The sequence below is a fragment of the Tubulanus polymorphus genome, chromosome 2, assembly GCF_964204645.1.
Source record: "Tubulanus polymorphus chromosome 2, tnTubPoly1.2, whole genome shotgun sequence".
Taxonomy (NCBI): Eukaryota; Metazoa; Nemertea; class Palaeonemertea; order Tubulaniformes; family Tubulanidae; genus Tubulanus; species Tubulanus polymorphus.
This window is the reverse complement of record NC_134026.1, coordinates 29799845-29823059: the sequence shown is the minus strand read 5'-3', so window position 1 is coordinate 29823059 and position 23215 is coordinate 29799845. Positions and strand designations below refer to the sequence as shown.

Sequence of the window (23215 nt, the reverse complement as noted above, 5' to 3'; positions counted from 1 at the left end):
CGGAGGTTGATGCGTTAATGTTTCCCTGTCGACATATTTTCATGGTTGTTAGAAACTGGTTGATAGTATTTCTAGGTCTTGAGCGACTGCTCGCGGTCTACTTCCCACTGAAATCAGGACTATGGCTTACGAAAAAATATTTGAGATGTGTCACAATTATGTTGTATGTCATTGTTACTTGTGGAAGTTTCTACATATTTATGTACAAGAAAGCTTATCACAAAATGTCTTGCGCTCATGTTTTTCATCAGTCGTATTACCATACATATGGTCTTATGACAGGACTCGTTCACATAATATCAATAGTCGTATTCACCTTCATTGTACCGTTCACATGTCTTATCGTAATCAATTTAATCCTTTTGGTTTTTCTCATCAAATATTTCCGTCGACGTGATATGGGGCAGACAACGAACCAAAAGGGCAGCCGGCAATCTGTAGTCAAAGCAACACGTATGATTGCGATGGTTATCGTAGCTTTTATTCTGTTTGAAACACCAAATGCAGCATTTATACTACGCTACATGATAGTGCTGGATGATATTTCAGCCGGTCAAATGTATATCGGAATGTTGTTAAGCCAAATTGACTCACTCATAAACTTCTTCATTTATTTCATTGTTAACGAAAAATTTCGAAAAATTGTAATGTGCAAAAAATTGCGATGATAGTTTTATTGATTTTACATCATTTTGTTTTTCTTGAGTTCATTTTGGAAAGGTGGCAACGTGTGGTTTGCGAGGGTAAGTCTAAACTTTGTGATCAATCGAACCAAATTGCGGCGCTTAATGTAATGATGTGATTTTCACATTCAGCCTCTTCTCCTGGTACTTTGACAGCATAGCAAGCCAGTTGAAGCGTTCAATACAGAAATAACGTTAAATAAAGATTTCGAAAAATTGTACTGTGTAAAAATAATGATAAAACCATTTTTGGTTTTACGCCATTTTGCTTTTTATTGACCTCTTTGCAAAGGAGGCAACACGTGGTTCACGAGGGTTATTCTAAAAGTTGTGTTTCGAACAACCAAAATGCACCGCATGTAACATAAAGATGTGATTTTCACACTCAGCCTCCTGTACTTTGACGACATGACAAGCCAGTTTTCTCAGTTTTTCTGAAACAAGTTATGCTTGGTACCCTGGTGAGCATTTCATTATCTCAACAAAATTAAGAAATGCAGCGCTAAGTCACTGATCCTGGGTTATGCTCAGACTGGAAAAAAAAACTCGCAGTTTAACATCAAAGTTTGATGAAGAAACCCACGGGAAATTATAAACCAAACAAAATTGAAAAAGTCCAAAGGGAAAATAAAGATTCGAACCCGGAATCACTGGAAAAACCTTAGGTTATGTCTTTAACCACCTGAGCCACTGAGTCTCTCCGTGCGGGTCATGAGCATTGTTTATTTGACGCCGACGAGCATTTCTCGAGAATTTTTTCTGGGGCAAGTGCAAAAGAAAGCTTCCTTTTTATCATGATAGAATGGCAAAGAAGCAGTCAATTCGGCCATCCGGCGCTTGCCTGCCCGCCCGCATACGCATCTATTTTACCTTTACCCACCAGACAGTGCTGCCACTACTTTGACCCATAGTTTTACTTGAACCCAATTCAATTCAATTAATCCACCGGACAGTGCTGCCACCCTATAAATGTCAAAAAGATGTACGCCTGAAAATTTAGGAATATATTGCTTGTTTATCAATCCTGAGCTATAATATCAATAAAGCAAGTTTGAAATACTATTGAAGCGATGCTACATTAGACGAGGTATGATCACAAATAAGTGTCAATGTTTAAGAACGATAAATTGCTAAATATTTTACTCTATCAAATAATTGTCTTAGTCTGTGTTTAAATCCTTCACACCTGCTACACTAATATTAGGCCTATTGCATTCAGATTTATCATAATAGTTCCAATCTAATTAGGGTATGACATGTTTAAGGGTAAGAGACTGGGGAAGGTTTGAGGGGTTAATGTTGTTGTATAAGCAAAAGGTCAAGGATGATGAACGATAGGTAATTAAGTTAGCTATTCTAATCTTTATCCAGCGAGCGCACTCACCGCTGATATTATGGCTACTTTGGAAAAACTAGTAAAGGCGTTTGAGGCTTTGAAGGTGTTCCAGCCCGGTACAGAACAACCTGATGATCCTCAGATTCCAGTCAGTAGTTCGACTACTTCTAATATCAAGTAAGTACAGTAACTAAACTATATCAGACAACCTTACATTAATACAGATTACAACGTTAAATTCTCTGGATATTTAACTATGTAACAGATGTAATGACACAACGTTTTGAACTCTCACTTAAGATCATTCTTAGATGTTCCTTGTAATTTTTTATTTCTTGGTTTTAAAACTTATAAATCTGTACAGAGAGGGTTTTTAATCTATACTCCACGTTTGATTTGAGTGTAGTTATTCTACTTCTCTGGATATGACTGTTTATAATTCGTTGATATTGCAGGAAAAAAGATCAACCTTTAGGAAAGAAAGAGAAGTCGTTGAATTGTAATGTAGTAGCTGATAGTATATGCGCTAGTAATCTACGTTCATTGGCAGATTTTCCGAAATTTCTCGGAATTGCGATGGAAACGTTTCTGATGTTATGCGATGATAAAGAGAGTGACGTTCGTATGGTTGCCGATGAATGTTTGAATAGAACTATCAAGGTACATCTCTATTTTACCGTTTATATCTTAAGACTACTTGGGCAAATTTATACCCCAATTTCAACTTTGCAGTTAACTCCAGGTTCTAGATAAAACTGGGCTCTATTTATCCTATTTTCAAAAAATGCTTGAAAAAGTCTCCTCTGGTGAGTTAATAACTAGTAAAAGGTTCGGCGTACTGATTTGATGGATTGGGTTTGATTTATTTCTAGACTTTGTTAGACACTAATCTCGGTCGTCTTCAAGTTGAACTGTATAAAGAGATAAAGAAGAATGGCCCATCACGGAGTCTGCGAGCTGCTTTGTGGAGATTTGCGGATATGTGTCATTTAATTAGACCTCAGAAATGCAGGTAATTATCAGATAATTCCTGTAGATTTGCTGCTAGTTGATAAAGGTTGTTTATCTGACATTTCAACTGTATCCTTATAGTCACTTTCAGGAAGCATATAGTCGAAATGATGAATAAATTTCAAGCTCGAGGAAAAATTTTCGGACTCTATTTTTCATCTTAAGCGTAATATCGTTACAACATAGAATGTTTCATGATTATTATTTGTGTTATAGGCCGTATGTAGTGAATCTGATGCCGTGTATAGCGAGAATCTGTCGACGAACTGAAGAATCTGTACAGGAAACTTTAGCGATTACGATGCAACGTATTTGTCCAGTTTTGATGGGTTTCACTAACGATTCAGAAGTGAAGGTCAGTGATATTAAAGACATTTTGTCATATTTATTTAGTACAGGGTCCCTATGACACCTCGATTCCTTGAAAATTCCTAAACTGAAAATGTTTTTAAAGGGCTTCAAACTCCTTTAATTTGAGCAATATGCCCGAAACTCCTTTAATCCTGAAATGACTGATCTGTAGGAACCCTGAAGTAAACAGCTATAGGATGATTAAACTGATGTTAATTTTTGTAGATTTTACTGAAAGCTTTTCTACCGAATCTGCGTTCGAACTCCGCGTGTACGAGACGAACTGCGGCTAGTTCATTAACTCTTATCTGTCAGTTTACGAGGAAACCGATGCAGTTCTTCTCCTGGCTGTTGAATATACTATTAGGTAAGTTAGCAGAATCTTCAGACAACCCTATCCATGCTGACTAGCTATCCGACTTGTATTGCTTTGCAGTGGGATAACTTGATTAGAATTAAGCTCATTTTCAGTTACATTTCATCTAGATTTTTAGCCTCCCACATAGAAAAATTAGACAGATTAGACAATTGAGAACTTGGATGAATCCACACAGTCTCTAGATAAACTTTACCTTGGTTTTGAAGGTTTATACCGGTATTTGGAGGTTTTCATGTGTCATTCATAGCATACGGATAAATTCTAATCGAATCTTAGAAGAAATATGTCATCGTTTCCCTAATGCACACTATCGCCACCTGGTTGATTCATGCTTACCATGATCGAGTTGGAGGGAGTCTTCATTACTGGAAATACTAGAGGATTTAGATTAATGAATATTTTATAGATATGTTGATACCGGTTGTTACTGATCAGAATGTGCACGTACATGTATTACTGGGCGTGTTTCTCACACTACGGCATCTAATTCCACACCTGGTCACCGCTGACAAGGCTGATCTCAGTTTAAAAGGCAGCTTCGGGGTTATGACCGATGAACAAGAACTGAAGATTGGTACCGTACAATTTATTCAGGTGAGAATTGAAGAAAAATGCAGTTTTCTAAACCTGATTGACTTTCACACCGTGTCCTCATTGATATTTTGTAGATCTATGAATTATTGCTTCACTACAGCGGACATACTGATCATAATGTAGTGACTGCTTCGTTGGAAACTCTTCAACAACTCCTGCGTACGCCACCACCTGATTTAGTGAAGGTTCTAGTCACTAGAGGGAGTATTATTTGTACGAGTATATATCCGGATGATGTGCGCACCAATGAAAATAGGCGTTTAAGTAAGTTACGGAATTTCAACAAAAATTTGAGAATTAATTCGCAATTTGTAGGGTTTCGATGTGCTTATTTTCTTTGATTTAATCAATGATTGGAATCAGATTGATTTGAAAATATGAAAAGAAGTGTCCGGTCAAAATGCTTCGTTCCCCTTTTGATACCATACATCCCTATACCATGGAGCTAAAATATCTAATATGTCCAGATTGTGATTAGTATCCGCTTAAGCTATTGTGCATTTCATTGCGAAAATGTGAAAAGAAGCCAATTGTAATGGTGTGAAAAAAAAAGTAAAAATTCCATCAATCTGATGCCTTTAGTTATTTTTATTTACTGGTAGTTGCAAACATAAACTGTTTTTTGTTTCATTTCTCTGTCGATGAAGTTCAGTCAAAACTTGGAAACTTTTGGAATATATTGTTAAATCATCCAGTATGGTTTTGCTCAGTAAAGTGTTTAGTTTTTGCTTGGTGTTTATTAGTTTAATCTGACGGCTTGTTCTGTTTGTTTATTGTTTTAAGCTATTTCAGGTCAATCGAGTCGAGTTCCGTCTGTCGGTGACGACGCCGGTCTCGACGACGACGCCGATCGACAGTCCAATAAAAGCGGTTCCGGATCGACTGATCGTTCGAGTCCCGTGATGGCCGATGACGTGTTCGGCGACGCCGCCTCGGAGTCCGCCGCCGATATTTCCGAAAACAACGCGGACGATGAATTGGATAGTTCGGAGATTATAGATTTACCAGGTGATGAAGAGAATCGTATCATCATGTCAGAATCGACGTATTCCGATATAGTAATAGGAGAGGTTCGCGAAGGTTTATCAGCGAGCAGCAGCGCTGATACACTTACCGATAAATCCAGCCCTTCTCATCAACCTAAACCACAACTTAGAAAAGGAGTCAGTCAGGATATGATCAATGGAAATGAATTAGAGGTAAGTGATATTAGGAAAATCAGGAACCTCCTTTTTGTTGGTGACAAGTGGCGCAAAGAACCTCTCGAGGAGAAACAGCCCCCTCTGAGGATATCTTGGCTAAGAAAATAAGGATATGTTGGAACTCGCCATGCATTTTATATTTTCCATTTCAGACACTAGATGTCGCTACTCCTGCGTCGAGTCAAACGTCGCCGACTCAAACTCCGATTCGTGATTCGTCGATCGGTGAATTCTCCGATGTTCACACGATTCCTGTGAATTATTGCGTGCGATTGTTGACGAGTAGATTCTTACTGACTGGTTTTAAACTCGGATTGATGCCTGATCGAACTGTTCGTGTTAGCGTGAAAGCATTAGCGTTAGGTTGCGTGGCATCTGCCGTCAGTTTTTATCCGAAATCATTTTTCCAGCGACTACACGTTGATATCGATGATGGTAAGTGCCACAATTCAGTCAAACTCAGAAAGTTGTTGCGTTATTTAAGTCGTCTCAATTTTTGAGTCACAATTAGCATTTCCGAAGATGTTTCATACTTCGTAAACTAATACTGGATAAGTCGTCCGTCAACATAATGATCGCTCCCTGCATTACTGAAGAAACTGATTATTAAAAGTATAACATCGCATTATAGATTCTTGCCAAGAAGTAACCGATTTATTGCTCTATGCAAATCATTGTGATCCTCAACTAAAAGGATTGACGGCGTTACTGCTGGGGAACCTCATACACGCTGTCATGCTCGAATCCCAGGGCAATTACGACATTTGGTTGAAATCGGTGAATCAGGTTACAACTAGTAAGTCTCTTGCTAAACTATTTAACAACATAACTCTCATGTTTCTTAACATACAATCATTGAGATTCTACTACATGTATTTGACAATCATTGAGATTCTACTACATGTATTTGACAATCACTGAGATTCTACTACATGTATTTGACAATCATTGAGATTCTTCTACATGCATTTGACAATCATTGGGATTATACTACATGTATTTGACTATCACTGAGATTCTTCTACATGTATTTGACAATCATTGAGATTCTTCTACATGCATTTGACAATCATTGGGATTATACTACATGCATTTGACAATCATTGGGATTCCGCTACATGAATTTGACAATCATTGGGATTCTGCCATATGTATTTGACAATCACTGAGATTCCGCTACATGAATTTGACAATCATTGGGATTCTGCCATATGTATTTGACAGGTTCGCTGACTATTCATCATATAGTCAATCAGTTAATGTCAGTAATACGCGATGATTCATCAGTCGCCACTCGTCTCGGTATGACTGCTTTACATACGTGCTTACCTAGTATTCTACACAGTAATCATTGTGAATTCGGTCTGTCGATGGTTCTATCGCTTCTCGCCCTCAAAGATAATCCCTACTGGCTTGTCAAGGTTTGTATCTATTCTTATATTTGAAATATCGTTTGTTCGTTCGTTTGATAAATAATGATGATAATGTTTACATAATATACGGTAACAATAATATTGATTGTGAATATTATTTTTCGCTGTTTTTCAGGTTGAATTGTTGGAATTATTGTCGCGTTTAGATTTCAAAGTGGTTTTCTTCCTGGAGAGGAAATGCTCAAATCTGATCAAAGAGGACAATCATTTTGTTGGTGTAAGAGTTTTTCTTTGATTTCACATTATTTATTCAGGTATTGTGTAATACTTAGGGAATGATTTATTTCTATTTCAGGTGATTGGAGTTCAAGAGAGAACGTTAGAACACGTTATAATGCAGTTGTTAGGAGATGACGATGCTAGAGTTCGCAATGCTGCTTCGCAATCTATTGTCAAGTGAGAAGGATATGTTTTATTCAGTGATTTTACTAAATACCGAAAATAAAAACATATTCACAATGTATCATTGATTTTTCAGATTAGTACCTAAACTGTTCTATCCAGTTCACAGTCCGCAATATGATCCGATTATAGCCATAGCCAAGGAGCAGACGGAGAAATATTTGGATCCAGTATTAGAGGAATGGTCTCAATCTCCACCAGCTCTCGTTCATGGCCTCGTCGAACCATTTCATTTCAATCCATATTCGAAATTTTCCTCAACTATCGAAGCGAATTTATCCAGAGTGGTTTCTTTAATCATGAAAAATCTGATTCGTTCAACCTCCAAATATATGACAGTAAGTTTCATAACAGTAGACTGAAATCTTGGCCTGGATCTTGTACGGGCGTTTAATTTTCTATGTGGCAGTGAATGAATTCTGAAAGGCCACGCGATAATTGGAGTAATTGTCTCTGTGGCAAGCGTTGTCTTCTATGTGCTTCTTTTTCTGTCCTGTTATCAGGAATTCAATCCGTTATAATCATTTTCATTCACAGTTTGGTTGCTGTCGGGCTTTGTGTCATTTATCACAAAAATACCTGACTACCCGCTACAGCGAGGCGTGGTGCTGTTTACCGATGACAGCGACGCCTGTAAGAGAAAGAGCGCCATCTAATGTGTCGATGAGAAAATACTCGACTCGATCGTTTATCGGGAACGCACCCAGGTACTGAATTAATAGCCATTGATAGATCATCTTCAAACTGATGTTTCAGATTTAAACTAATGATCTTTCGTTTGTAGTGTGCCATCATTGACGTCAGGTGCTATGAATACGAGTATAAACGAACAGATCAGTTGCTGTGGAACCGGTTACTTGCCGATGATAATTTCTCTGTTAACGTCGTCATCGGTATCACTTGATATATCATCTCACCAAGATATTCTGCTCTTGTCTGGTAATCTATTTTCTGGTAAGCCTCGCCCTAGTGGCATCTCGATTTTTACCGTACAATTTTGAAAAAGCTCTTGCTAATGACGATCTATGAATTTAGGGGCCGCTCTACGCTGTTTGACTCCTCTGGATGACAGTACAAAAACTAATATTGATGGTGACAACCACTGGGTCGTGCTCGGTGATAGAACTCTCGTTAATGTAGCCGATAAACTTCTTATACATTTGATTAGGTATTTCGCCGAGTAATTTCAGTGATTCTCATTGATGATGAATAGTTTAAGTGAATACACTCGATACATATGTATTTTCAGAGTATTGAATGTTTGCGCTCACGTAGTTGATGAGCAATCACCCGGACCGCCCTCCTCTAAACCCTCCCTACCTTCACTACCGAATCCAACTCTCAGTCCGATTAAGATAAAACCTAAAAGTAAAGATGATGGCTCCGGTAAAAGTAAAAGCAGTAAACATCTGGCGGGTGAGATGAAACGTCCGGGTCGCCCGGTACAGAAAGGCAAACCAGGTATCACCGCTGAGATCACCCAGTTTAGATTCACTTGGTTATGCGTAAACCATTAACTTATTATCGATTTAATCGTGCGATTACAGAAAAAGATGACAAAGAAGACAAAAAGAACAAAAAGGATGGAATCGGAACATTTTACAACCACCCTCATTATATGAAGCTTTATGATATCCTGAAAGGAGCTTACTCGAATTACAAGGTATGTGTGTTTGTGTGAACGTCATGATTGAAATGTTTAGATATATAATACTGAATGTGATAATTAATTCGTGTTGTAGATATCATTAGATCTGCAGGTTGGATCGTCGGATAAATTTGGTAGTTTTCTGGCGACTGTTTTACGAGTATTTTCGCAGTTGTTGGAGATCGGTACGCTTACCGAAATCGGGCGCCATGTTGAGGAAATCCTCAGTTACCTGAAAGTGACGTTTACATTAGAATCCATATCTACAGTACTCTGTGTACAGCAGGTATTATCCACATTTATTGTAACAATGATATAACAATTCCACGCTAAGGTTGAAAAAAAAAGTTCTTAAAGTATCTTTAAAGCTAGTCATTTATTCATCTTCTGAATGAATGAATGATAATGATTAATTCTATTTCTTATATGGCACTATTTTCTAAAAAATCTACACTCACTGCATGAATAAACCACTAGTTCAATGAAACTTGTCGGAATTCATTGCTCTGCTTTTAAATCATCGCAATTTATTGATGATGTAATTTCTATTTTAGTTGTTGAAGTCTTTATTCGGTACGAATCTCGCTAGTCAGTGGGACGACCAACAGATGGCAGTGCTGACACGAAAACCGATAAAACCGGGACATCTATCGTCGAATATGAAACCGGGATTGTATCACAGTTGTTTTACGACGCCTTACACACAGTTTACGCAATCATTAGCCGGGTGCAATATCAAAACATCCGTCGACCAGGACGATACCGGAACGTAAGTAGTAAATCATCACCAACATATCAATTTTATATGGCTGGAGATGTTCACCAGGCAGCTGGTTATATAATGATGTAATGAAGTCTATAGATTGGCCACCCTGCTAGGTTAACCTTCCTTTACACCCTTTATATTATTTGTCTACTTTCATCAGTTTAATTGGTTGGCTTCGTAAGCGTGCTGAGCGTAAAGTTCCGGCGATATTGAAACCTGGCAGTAAAACGGATAAGAATTCGATAGCGTCGTACATCCGTCTGTTCGAACCACTCGTTATTAAAGCATTGAAACAGTACACGATTACGAGTTCGCTAGAATTACAGGAACAAGTGTTAGATTTACTGGCTCAATTAGTGCAACTACGCGTTAATTACTGTTTACTCGATTCTGATCAGGTAAGAAGAGGCACTTCCCACGAGGCGCTCATTTTGTAGACAACTTTCTCATCACGAAGATTTATATTTCTAGATTTTCATCGGATTCGTAATCAAGCAGTTCGAGTATATCGAAGAAGGTCAGATCCGAAATTCGGACAGTCTGATCCCGCATATATTCCACTTTCTGATTCTACTATCTTACGAACGTTATCATTCGAAAACAATCATCGGAATGCCTAAAGTTATTCAACTTTGTGACGGGATCATGGCCAGTGGTCAACAACCAACAACACACGGTAAGCAGCAGCAAACAGCAATCATCAACTTTCTGTACTGTATTAACCCTGTTTAATGCGTGTACCCCCCACTATAAAATGTATCATCCGCTTACCATAACAATACTGCGCATTGCGCTTAGAGGTTATATAGCTGTAAATCCCTGATACACCGCACTGCAATGTAATTATCTTCTCCACAGGTTGGTGATAGGGTTAGTAATTTGTTGTATGTTTTTTAGCGATTCCCGCTCTTCAACCGATTGTTCACGATCTGTTCATTATGAGAACGAATAAAATCGACGCCGGTAAAGATTTAGATACACAAAGGGAAGTCGTCGTTTCGATGTTACTTCGACTCATACATTACTATCAGGTCGGTCTCCGTTTGTAATAATCGAACCCGCTTTATCATTCTGGTCGACGAGTTTGAAACAATAAAATGAATGTTGTTATGATTGTTTGAAGGTTCTGGAATTAGTGATTATCGTATTGAATCAGTGTCACAGAGAAAGTGAAGACAAATGGAAGAGACTTTCGCGTCAAGTCACCGACGTCATTTTACCGATGCTCTCGAAACAACAAATAAACATCGACAGTCAACTCGCGTTGGATGTTTTACATCGTTTATTCGAATCAGTTGCACCAAGTGTTTTCAGACCTGTCGATGTTATACTCAAAATTCTTTTCTCTGATCCGTATGATTTGGTAAGTTTTGCTTAAACATTAAACACCCACAACAAAATTTTGAATGTGTGCTCGGTAATTAACTTATCTTTCAAAATTATCGATTTTGTTCCTAAGATTTTGTTCCGGATATCGGAATTTAAAATCAGTCGTTCTAGAATGATTTCGATTGAATTGAGAATGATTTTTATTTTCTAGTCGTGCGTGAATCAATTGGAGAAATGGTTATGTATGGTATTGAGTATATTAAGAGTATTGATATCTCAGTCTAAAGAAGAGACGGTTTTATCACGTTTACAAGAGTTGAATTTATCGGTGAAACTGTATTCGTGTACGGTTGATGTTCACATGGGACGACGTGATCAAACTGACTGTCAATCTCAAACACAGTCGGATTCTAGTCAACAACCAGAGGATTTACTCGCCAGGTTAGATTCATTCACTATAGCGATATTGAATACATATAGATACTCAGGGTCTGAGTGGTCAGTAGTCTTCTCAATCCAGGGTTCATGGGTTCGAATCCTGGTGGTCACTGAGTCTATCAGTCGAATGTTTGTTTTCTCTGTCCTCTCAAATGATAAGAAACCTCAAACCTGTTATTAATGCTCTGATTGTAGCTCAGACAGTTGAGGGGGATGAAAATAGACAAAAGATTTATAAACTTTTGAAACAAAATCTATTTATTCAATTTAAATGACATTTTAACATTTTCTGATTTCACTAATAGTTGTTTATTTGATTGATAGATTATTGATGCAGGTGATTGGTGCTGTGTCATCTGAACTCAGTCGTTTATGCACTTGCTTGTTATCGGGACAGGCACACAGTATGTTCCTACGGCAACAGTTATCACATCTATTACTCTATATGACTCACATGTTTCAATCAGGTTTGTAATCAATATATCAAAAGAATTAGCAAAATACCACAATCATGTAATATAACTTTGTGGGTTTTTCGCTCATGAACTGACAGTCACTTCAGGGTGGCCGCTTACCTGGAAATTGGGGAAAAAATCAAGGAATTTTTATAAAAGAGCTAAAAATCGGGGGGAAGTCAGGAGAATTTGTTAAGATTGTTAGATCATGCATAAAATCAAACAATTTCAATCTAAGTCTTACCTATTTGATTTTTGCAGGTCAATTTCGACGTGTTGCCACGGCGACGATGCGTATTATTCGTCAGAAGACGACGTGTTCGTTCTACAGCATCGAACAGATCAATGAATATTTCTTATTGCTGTCCGAAAAATACCCTACATTCACGTTACAGTGGTGTAATATATTGATACTGTTAAACTACGATAAACAGGAATGGTGGAGTCGAGTCATGCAAACTCCACAGAAATATATGATGTCCAGTCCGAGGTAATTCAACTAAATAATTCACTGTTCAAATGCATATATGATCGTTCACAGTTGACAGACGTGTCTGTTTTGTTTCAGTCATTCAAATCCACCTGCAGAACCGTCGAAACCCGGTACATTGAGCTGTTCTCAAGAAGTCGTACGTAGAGGTGGACTGATGCTGTTTTGTGATTATGTGGTAAGGGTTTAGGGTCCGCTATGATGTGTAAGATGAGAAATTGATCAAATGAAATTTTCACGAACTGATTGTGTTATTTTCAGTGTGAGAATTTGACTGATGCGGAGCATATGATTTGGGTGATTATAAATCATGTCGGTGATTTAATAACTCAGGCTTACGAACCTCCGGTGCAAGATTTCATCAGCGCTATTCACAGAAATTCAGCAGCGAGTGGATTATTCATTCAGGCTATACACTCGAGATGTGAGAACCTCGGCCGGGTATGTTCCTCTCTGGTTGTTTCCGGACCATTTTTTAACTTCTTAGAAACCGTTGTAAAGAAAATGCGGTTCCTTTCCTTATTTAGGCAAATATCTATCTAAACTGATTTTGATTGATTCTGAAATTCCATGAAGATCTAGTCTTAAGTTGTTAGATTGGCTATAGAACTAAGATCGTATGTATTTTCGGTATTTTCAGCCGTCGATGGTGAAGAAAACGTTACAATGTTTAGAAGCGATTCACCTGAGTCAGAGCGGAACGCTGCTCACGTTACTCATCGATAAATTCTTACATACTCAACACATGGCTGTAGCGAGAATCTGTGATACGATCGCGTGTCGAAGAGTTGAAATGCTGCTCGCTGAAAAAGTTGAGGATAGTAATAATCAACTACCGTTAGAGGATATAGAGAAACTTCTACAATTCATGAAGTCTAATGGTTTAGTTATCAGGTATTTATCATTGTACGGGTTATTGAATATTCAAGCTCAGACACCTGTTTGTTTAAATATTGCTTCATTTACCTTAAGACATCCGAGACTTTCATCACTGCTGACAAAAATGAGAAATCTTTTATGTCCTGAGAGTAAAAATACTCTGTCCGCTGACAAAACACATCCTCTCGTACTTACACAATCCAGTACAAACGATATCGTCCTAAACAGGGTAAGTATTTCAGTTTTGAATACTGGTTGTATGAATACCGTTCATGGATTACACTTATATATGATGTAACCCTTCAGGAATGGTTTATGTCTATAACGAAGGAACAATGTTTCAGCAGCGCTCCGCGACCTCGAGAATGCGCAATGTTACTTCAAAGATTGGATTATAATGACATTCATCAAATAATTACTGTCAAGGTAAAAACCTCGAACATGTACATACAGTAAACCTCGCCCAACTCGGGCAAACTGGTGAAGTCCGAGTTAACAATTGGAAAAACAAGTTTAGAAATAAGAAAATATTTTCATTTTCGGCAAAAGTCAAAAGTCTGTATTGGGTGAAGCTACTGTATATTCTTAGAGCTGTATAGATGTTTTTATCCAAAACGTGTATTGTTTATATTTCAGGAGTTTAATTTGTCTATTTTGGAGTCTTGCGTTGCACTGGGTGTCCATAAATCACTGATAACGATTAATAAATCACGAGACAGCGCTACTTCATTCCAACAAGCCGTCTCGATAGAACAATACATGGATCCATTGTTAAAGGCGACGAAACTGACGATGTTTCGACGTATCAATACACACGTGAACCTGATACCGAACCCTCATCAGGTTATCACGTATCGAGATCATATCAGCTCACGTAAACTGAGATATCGCGAGAAAATGGAGGACGTGTTCTGCGAAACGTCATGCGAAGAAACGCTGTTTCATATTCTGAGCGCGCTTGTTCGGTATCTCATCTCGTTGTCTTTGTTGTTCTCGGAGGCAGAGATTAAACCAGAACCGGCAAAAGACATCGTCAGATTCTCCGTTTTATCATTAGAGGTATGCATAAATCATTTCATCGATTTCGAGAACTGATAGCAACGAAATCTCTGGAATTTTCTAAAACTATGCTGTAAATGTGCTGTAAATTTCAGTTGGTACATTGGAAGTTATTGCACGACCAACTTGTATCATCGGACAGGATTCAGACATCAATACAATGTCTGTCATTAGTTCTACAGAATACACAACTATCTTCACTATTGAGTCAACCCGAATATAATACTTGGGTTTGTTCAGCTATAAACGCTGTACATCAATTACTAACATCAGGTGAATTATTATTTCTCAAACACAAAAGTAGCTGTAATTGAAACAGATAACTGTAATGTCTATTGTATTTCTTATACAGTGTTGGTAATTCCTACCGAGAAACTTGTTATAATCAATCGTCAGGATAGTCAGGATGATCAAACTGATGGTAGCTAATCGAAAGAATTTCGCATATTCGTTTCACTCGTTTAGTTGAATCGACGTCTCAAGTTAAGCGGTTTTTTTTTCTAGATTCGGATTACTTATTGCACGCTTGCGGACAAATATCAGAACTCGTACAGTGTTTGAAAGTACATCTATCTACGGAAGGAAGACATCGAGAAAATAAAATACCGCAGTTCATGGTGTCTCCACTGAGAAATTGTATTATTGGTAAAGTATAGTTTGAATTTTTACTCGTATAAGTATTTAATCTACTGCCTGTATCTGACCAGTGTTTATTATATGTATAGGTTTAGCTCGACTACCGCTGGTCAACTGTTACGCTCGGGTTCCTCCGCTCGTATGGCGTATGGGTTGGTTACCTACCCCTGATCCTGACTCGAAAACCGCATTGCCTCCTCTGCCGTTAGATTACCTGCAAGAGAAAGAAGTTCTGCGCGAGTTTATTTATCGTATTAATACGCTCGGATGGGTGAATCGGCAACAGTTCGAGGAAACGTGGATGTGTTTATTAGGGGTGATAAATCCTGTCCACTACGGCGAAGAGGAGATACGTCTATCAGTCGAGGTAGTATTTGAACGGATACTCGGCTTCAGACTTCGTGTTACCGGTATTTAATGTATGCTAAATGTTGAGTGATGAATTGTAGGAAGAGATTGAGAGAACTCAGTGCGTTGTACTCGCTATTCGTGGTATTACGGCGTTACTCGTACAGTCGACTATGACTCCTAATTCCGGTAATCCGTGTAACAGTCTATTCGAGCACAGACCCAGAGATAAACCATTAGCATTTCTATATACGAGGTAACTATTCATTTACTGCCTATAGACATCAGTACTCTACGCATTAGAAAACATCGATGAGGGAAATTTATCAAAATGATTTCAGATGTGGAAAGAAACTGGCAATTATTCGAGGGATGGTGGAAAGAGAAATCTATACATTAAGTCGTCAAAGGTACGAGTCCCTGAAATGCCCTAAAACTGTGTCCCTATATTCTGATGGTTAACTGATAAACTGAAATATTGCTGCTTTATCTGTTTAAGGTCGGATATTATTACGCATCACCCGTACCTTCAAATGGGACACGCTTCGGAGAAACTGAAATATCTATTTGACAATAATATAGACCGAGATATAGGATACGAAGGTTTCGGACTGGGTCAGGTAATCTTACTTTACTTACATTACATTTCGTGTGCATTTCAACTGTTTTTACTAACTGTTTGTTTGTCTCGTAGTTATCAGTTGAATCTATTTGGTCGTTGGTTGGAATGTTAGACGTCAGTTTCGACGAGGATGACAGCGTTGAAGGTTCTCCTCCGAGTCCGACTCTAATGAAAGAACGCTCTTCATCAATCAGCGGTCTCGATATCCATTCCTGTTTACAGTTTCTCATGGAACTTTACCAACAGTTATTAGCACCGAATGCGAATCCAAAAACACCGTTGATGCAGTTAAATGAGGTTCTGAAATCGGTAAGTGTTTCAGGAAAATAGTTTTTGATGACAAGGTTAAACTTCGCAATGAGTCGCGGATGAAGAGTTAAATATACAGAAACGTTAAAATTCATTTAAAAGTCCGAATTTCGGTTTTCCACTGTAAATCATTATCAATGAACGAAGAATTTATCTATCAGTTTTTCTAAGTGATTTCTACTGAACAGTTGTTTGTATAATATTTGTTCGATGTTTTATAGATGTTGGCCTTATCGGATTTATTCACTGATCGTCAGCAGTTTGAGATGATTTTAGACACGCTTCTCGAAGTTCAAAGACTTCATCCGTTGGAGGATGAACTCAGTAACCAATATCTGATCGTTGCTTTGTGTAAAGCTGCTGCCGTAGTTGGAACTGTTGTAAATATTTTCATTTACCGGTAATCCTGAAAAAACACCTAATCGCAATATTCGAACATTACAATTAGATATTTTTGATTATAGGAACAAATGACAACAGATCGTATAATAAAGATTATTGAATCAGCTCTGCGCAGTACTCACTTGCCTACTCGAATTGGAGCCTTATATGGAAGTTTATATATATTAGAGGGAGGTACCAGTGTTTCAGACATCAATAAATCATTGGTGCCTCATCTTACTGAATACATTCTTAAACAGCTTGGCAGCACTACGAGGTCAGTACTTCATTAATAACTAGTGTTAATATTCATCTAGACACATCTAATTAAGTATTTTTAATCATTTGTGAAATCTAGTATTATTGGAAGTCAGCAGCACATGATGGTTTTGTGGTCCACTGCTTTCTACTTGGTTGAGAATTTCCAAGATGAATTCAAAGATTCTGATTTTACAGTCAGGGTTTTACAGGTTTGAAATGATCGCATGAAACTGTATTTTAGTATCCGCGATTGATTTTCTAATATTAAATGATTATGTTAAATGTATATATTTCAGTATGCAATATCAGCAGCTTCCTCATCCGATGAGAATTTACCGTTATGTCTGTATTTAGCTCTAATGCGTGGTTTAGAGAGGTTACTATTGTCAGACGTACTCGGTATTCAAGATGCCGATACTCTTATCAAACTGAGCGTTGATAGAATCTGTTTACCGAGTCCGCAAAGAATGATGTCAGCTTTAGGTCTATTACTTACATGCATGTACTCAGGTAAATATCTACAGAGTTAATAGCACTAATGGAAGGTAAAGGAATTGAAAATGTAAAATTATGGAATCGACTTCAAAATTACCCGAGTTTGTAGAAAAAGTCATGGTATCTAAAGCTATTTTCAAAAGACTAATGTACAGGGTATAATAGGCGGCTGGCTGGGTCAACTTTAAGCTCAGCAGAAATGAAAACAGGGTATCAATTTTCTTCGACCCAATTTTCTAAATTCTGTCACACAATGTTTTGCTTTGTACCCCGGACATACACTGAAGGCCTATGTTAACTTAGAGTGATTCATTAGCATTTAATCATTGATGTTTTAGGGAAAGGCAACGATCAGTGGAGTCCCGTAGTTCTCATGTCCGAACCCGATTATCAGAATGGAAATACGAAGATGATTCCCGATCCGGAATCACTAATCGCAGCTATGGAACGTGTGACGGTTCTATTCGATCGAATACGTAAAGGATTCCCGCATGAAGCTCAGGTCATCACGCGTATTCTACCAACATTCCTCACTGATTTCTTTCCGCCGCAAGATATCATGAATAAAGTGATCGGTGAATTCTTATCAAATCAACAACCGCATCCGCAGCTGATGGCTAAAGTTGTATTTCAGGTAAAATCATCTTCTAGAATGATCACCGGTGGTAATGTAATGTAGGAAATATTTATGTTAGCTTCTTTTGATGGCAAATGCCGTTAGTAGAATAATGAAATGATCAGGATCCAGTTCTGTAATTGTGAGTTAAGAGTTAAGTGTGACCTTCTTTTTCTATTGTTATATCACTGGCAATTACTGATTATAAATTCTTTAATTATTTTAGGTGTTTAATACATTACATTCTCAGCGTCAGCATACATTAGTAAGAGACTGGGTGATGCTATCGTTGTCTAATTTCACTCAGCGTACCCCTATCTCGATGGCTGTTTGGAGTTTTACTTGTTTCTTCATCAGTTCATCTACGAACCAATGGCTGAGGGCACTGTATCCTTTTATTTCAATCATATTGATTGCAACAAATACCATTTTAAAATTTCCTCTTATCAGACTTGCATGCGACTATTTGAGAGTAGTTTCTACTCCCAAAAATATCAAAATACTCTTGAAATAATTTCTAGTTCATTTTCAATTAAACTATTATTTTTTATGTTAAATTACTCTAATTTTCGTTGAAAACTACTACAATTAGAAATATCAGGTAAATCGGACGGTTTTTATTTATCATTCCTTGATGATTGAATGATTAGATTACCGCATATAGTTGAACGTATGGGACGTCTCGATGCCGTCGATCGTAGATTGTTTTGTCTTTCGGCGCTAGATTTCCGCGGTCAGTTGACAGATGAGACTCAACGACGCGCGTTTTTACAGACATTCCAAACTGTAGCATTACCCGATACTCCGTACAGTGATCTGATGGACTGTCTACATAACGTCAGACGCGATTCTATCAAACAATGATAATCAGTGAATATTCATCTCTTATATCAACGGGAGGTCGAACCGGTTGAAAACGCACAGTTATCAATGGTATTTTATGAATATTAGTGTAAATAATGCCCTAATGATGTCGCTGTACCGTTCATTCAATTGTTAAAGACTCAAATTTAATTCTTGATATTCCAAACTGAGAATGCATTTTTTTGAATGGATATATTTTAGAATAGCATATAACTTATTTCATCTGTCTTGGTTATTCGCTTGCCGTATGATGAGATGAAATAACTCATGGTTTGTTTGATGTCAGTAACCATTTTGTGAGAAAATTATGTTATTTATTTATTAATTTACATGTTCCAGTATATAGATTATGTATGGTTTGATGTTTGCACATTAAATGCTCAACTATTTCATCATTTTTCTGTGATTTTCCCATGGACCAACAAAATACTGCTTACACGTTACGAAGTACAGAATTTTTGTTGTTTCTTTAACATGACCATCTTATGACATTGATTGGATGTATGATTGTTTGTCAACTCAATGGATGAATTATTATCTGTACTTAGAGTGTTTACTATACTTTATATGTAGAATGGCTAGAAGATATGATTTGATGAAAAATGAACGGAACTGAAGAAGTTAAAGACCATGTCGTCAGTGCCACGGTCAGAATTGTTAGCGTCCTTTTGAAAGATATTGCAGTTCTTTCTGATTGCCCTTTTTGCCAGTTGAATACCATGTCATACTGTAGTGGGCATACTGATCAGTGTATGGCATTTAAACATACTGAGATAGATTAGTTCTTGTTGAATGGTTTCTGCATATCGACTTATGCATTAATGAAGGGAGTTCAAGGAAATAGAATCTCCTGGAAAATCATGAAATGAATATATGATTTAATACTGGTTATTATGTAGTGAATAGTCACATTGTTTTGTTGTGTATAAATGATCACATGTTCTATGATTGTGTTTTCTTGTATCGGACTTGGGAGGCGGGGCTTGGAGTGTTTGGAGAGCCGGGGCTTGGAGTGTTTGGAGAGAAGCCGAGAGTTACCAGCAGATTGAAATAAATCATAGTTTGAGCAATGTGGTGCTTATATCTGTGATAGCTTATCGATTCTCATATTGCTTGCTTCACTCGTAGGTACAGGTACTTAACAACCGCAATTTTGAAATATTGTATCAATGTTCAATTATGTACAGACATGTATACTGAATGTATATATAATGGTATACGAATATTATTGTATGTATCCGTGTTAAAAGCAATTTACAAATATTGAAATAAATAATCTGCGCACATGTACGTGAAATCAGTCTCATCATTGCTGGATTCAAAGCGTTAAATTCTCCATCGGAAACTTTGGCAGATCTAGTTCACTTACGAGGGAGCGCTTATGACAGATCTTTTTAAATGAAGCCAACTAGATGCATTTAAGAGGCATCGTTATGTCACGATCTTTAATACACATCTATCCACTTTCAGGCAAAACCCTGCGAAGATCAGTTATAGATAGTTCAAAGTTGTAATAGAATCAAATTTTTTTAAAGAACATTTATACCCATAGAGACAACTGCTGAATGTCTGGAGGTCAGCAGATTGTAACAGACTCGCATTTCCGGAGTCAGTTCATCTAATGGAAAGGCACCTTATAAGATGAAATGATGATTAAGTAACCGTAAACACTTAGTATTTAGTATTAGATACATGTTATTTATTTATCAACAATTATCGATACATACATGATGTATATTCATCAAATACACGTAGTTAATGTACCGGGTACAATTAATATAAAAACAATTACTTCAATTCATACACAACTCATTCATATCACATAATGCAAGTCGATTTGATCAAAGCAAAAGGGATTCATCAGATCCCAGAAGTGATGATTGTCTGAATATCTGCTAAATCTAGCGTTCAAAGTTTTTAATCCGATTAGCGTTCACTAGTAATATAATAACGAATAGTAAAAGGAAGGGTCGTTTTGTTTCTAACATTCCTTTTTTCAGATTCACGGATAAAGCAGTGATGTAGTAGTATTAGTAGTACTAAACTCGTCCACATTTATAAGTAATCTGTGAGTAGTATAGTAATGCGTGGGAGAGACGTCATGACATCGGAATACCGGTACACACTGCAATATAAAATACTCCAATATTCATTCATATGGATGGGTATTATCAAATGTAATGATCAATACTTACTTTGAGCATCATCTTCAATTCCACGTTTTTTGCTTTGATCTCCGCTGCAATATATTTTTGTAATAACTTTCAAGTTTCTTTCAATATTTATCAATGAATGCACTGTAATAATTGCGAGATATTTCACACCTCATGAAAAGCGGATGAGTCCTTAAATCTCTCTGCATACGCTTAGTTTCTTCTATTAGTTGAGTTAAATCCGATTCAGCTGTAGCTGGCATCACATTCGGGATATATTTGGCAAATAAGTGCGGCCTCATTTGTGAGAATTCTATCAAATACAAATATTCAAAATAATGGATGTTCAATCATAATGTTTGAAATAGTTTACGAGCGAGTTTGAATATCTTAAATGAAGCATATTTCATGAAAACGATGCCTTACCTGGTTTTAGAGAATACAAATTTCTGACAAGTGTTGACATCATCGCAGGAGGAAATGTAAACGGCTCAGAGGAGGCTTCTACAACTAACGCTGCAATTCATACAATCATTACTAAAAACTACCTCACAAGATTTCAGTTCAGATTGTAAATTCATTCAAATTTTTGACTTACGCAGTATTACTGGTACGTGCTTGTCAGCAACGTAGTCTGCAAATAATTTCAGTAATTCAACTTTCAAATCCGTGCGCAATTTATTCTCGACATAAAAACGATTCTGAAAATAAAAAAAATTTCACATGTAATGAAGTCTGGCGCCAGAAGCATTCTCAACACATTGATTCATCTCTTACCATGTAATTGAATATAGGTACAATTCCACCGAGAGCCTTCAAATATTGGTTCAATGCGTTGTGAAATTCTTTTATATATAATTTACTGTCATGTGACTGTGAAAGAAACACAAATAAGAACCTTGTGAAATAAATATCCAGTTCCACAGTAATGAGTTTGACTTATGAAGTGAAAACTATTGTAAACCTTGTCTTACTGAAACTCAAAACGAAATCATTTTTTTTCTGACTGAGGAAATACATAAGGAAATTCCTTACGTATTTTTTGTTAACTCGGATTTCGGTTACCTCGGACCAATTTTGCCGGTCCCAGTTTGTCCGGAAATAGGTGAGGTTTACTATAGTTCATTTTCAATGTTTCAACATATAAAGTCATATTTTCAACTGAGAAATGGACCGTATTGCCTGAAACCTAGATTCTTAAATATAATCTAAGTCGTCATCAGATAAATTGTCCCATTATTTCATTAGTCATCTCTATTAGTTCCAATTTCAAAGTAGGGATTCAATTCATTAAGTTTAACTCATAATCATAACGATTATTCCACGACTAGCTAAGCTGGAGTTTGAGCTCACTGTGTTACTTACTGATGTTTGTAGTTGAATGCTGATTTGTTGTAAATGTGTAGTAATTTTCTGGCATAAATCGTTGTATAAACGTTCGGAGAACTGTTTACATACGCACTTATAAACACAACTATACATCTGTTCATACGATATCGGTATATACTCTCCGGGTTTCATTGTCAATAACTGATTAATCGCGCTGTCCAAACGCGGCCAATATTTTTTCTCGTAATCTTCATCGGAAATCTTCATTAACACTAGAAAATAAGAAAGAAGGGTTTTGTTTTCAAAAATATAATTCAGTTTTTAACAACCAAGGAGGATATCATCCTTCAGGTTCAGGCTTCGGCAGAAATTGACATGAATTTTGATGATAAAAATGAAATACACTTACTCATACTGCCTGAACCAGGTTTCAGGACAGAGAATTTAGGGGTTAATTCATCATCATGCTGCGGTGGCGATGAAACAACAAGAGATGAAGAAGCCGCATCTTCCTCCAGCTCAATTTCAGAGTTTGCTGCTGCGCCATCAATAAATGATTCAATTTCACCGGTTGTCGAATCACACATTGCGTCATCCATTGGTTCATCCATCATTTCAATCAATCAGTCTTATTTTTGCGAACAGTTCTAAATGACATAAACGAGGATGATAAACATTTTGATATTCTTTACTTCATTTACGACGCTCTTTGACGTCCATTAGAGCTGTGATTCAGCGCTAGAGGT

General features: G+C 37.2%; 2 protein-coding genes across 2 annotated transcripts; one reads left to right on the top strand and one right to left on the bottom strand.

Moving 5' to 3' along the window:
- Positions 1-1657: 1657 nt before the first annotated feature.
- On the top strand, positions 1658-20266 carry LOC141898637 (huntingtin-like). The gene is made up of 50 exons (XM_074784654.1): positions 1658-1770; positions 2055-2196; positions 2475-2679; positions 2892-3031; positions 3247-3385; positions 3607-3748; positions 4167-4354; positions 4429-4618; positions 5147-5553; positions 5709-5991; positions 6188-6352; positions 6781-6977; positions 7105-7206; positions 7285-7385; positions 7468-7729; positions 7929-8098; positions 8176-8345; positions 8427-8559; positions 8641-8852; positions 8939-9054; positions 9134-9325; positions 9594-9808; positions 9966-10203; positions 10277-10481; positions 10703-10836; positions 10929-11168; positions 11346-11575; positions 11897-12039; positions 12289-12517; positions 12596-12695; positions 12779-12958; positions 13158-13411; positions 13490-13625; positions 13703-13822; positions 14033-14455; positions 14551-14728; positions 14808-14876; positions 14960-15100; positions 15181-15458; positions 15541-15695; positions 15781-15849; positions 15939-16059; positions 16134-16370; positions 16592-16747; positions 16835-17028; positions 17110-17221; positions 17309-17522; positions 17846-18141; positions 18350-18510; positions 18774-20266. Exons 2-50 carry the CDS (start codon positions 2078-2080, stop codon positions 18985-18987), a joined length of 9075 nt encoding a protein of 3024 aa, XP_074640755.1. The 5' UTR covers positions 1658-1770; positions 2055-2077; the 3' UTR covers positions 18988-20266.
- Positions 20267-20709: 443 nt separating this feature from the next.
- LOC141899903 (CDK2-associated and cullin domain-containing protein 1-like) lies at positions 20710-23200 on the bottom strand. The gene is made up of 8 exons (XM_074786516.1): positions 22879-23200; positions 22506-22741; positions 21918-22013; positions 21739-21841; positions 21567-21656; positions 21312-21453; positions 21183-21226; positions 20710-21112 (listed from the first exon to the last, which is right to left on the bottom strand). Exons 1-8 carry the CDS (start codon positions 23081-23083, stop codon positions 21087-21089), a joined length of 942 nt encoding a protein of 313 aa, XP_074642617.1. The 5' UTR covers positions 23084-23200; the 3' UTR covers positions 20710-21086.
- Between the last annotated feature and the right edge of the window lie 15 nt (positions 23201-23215).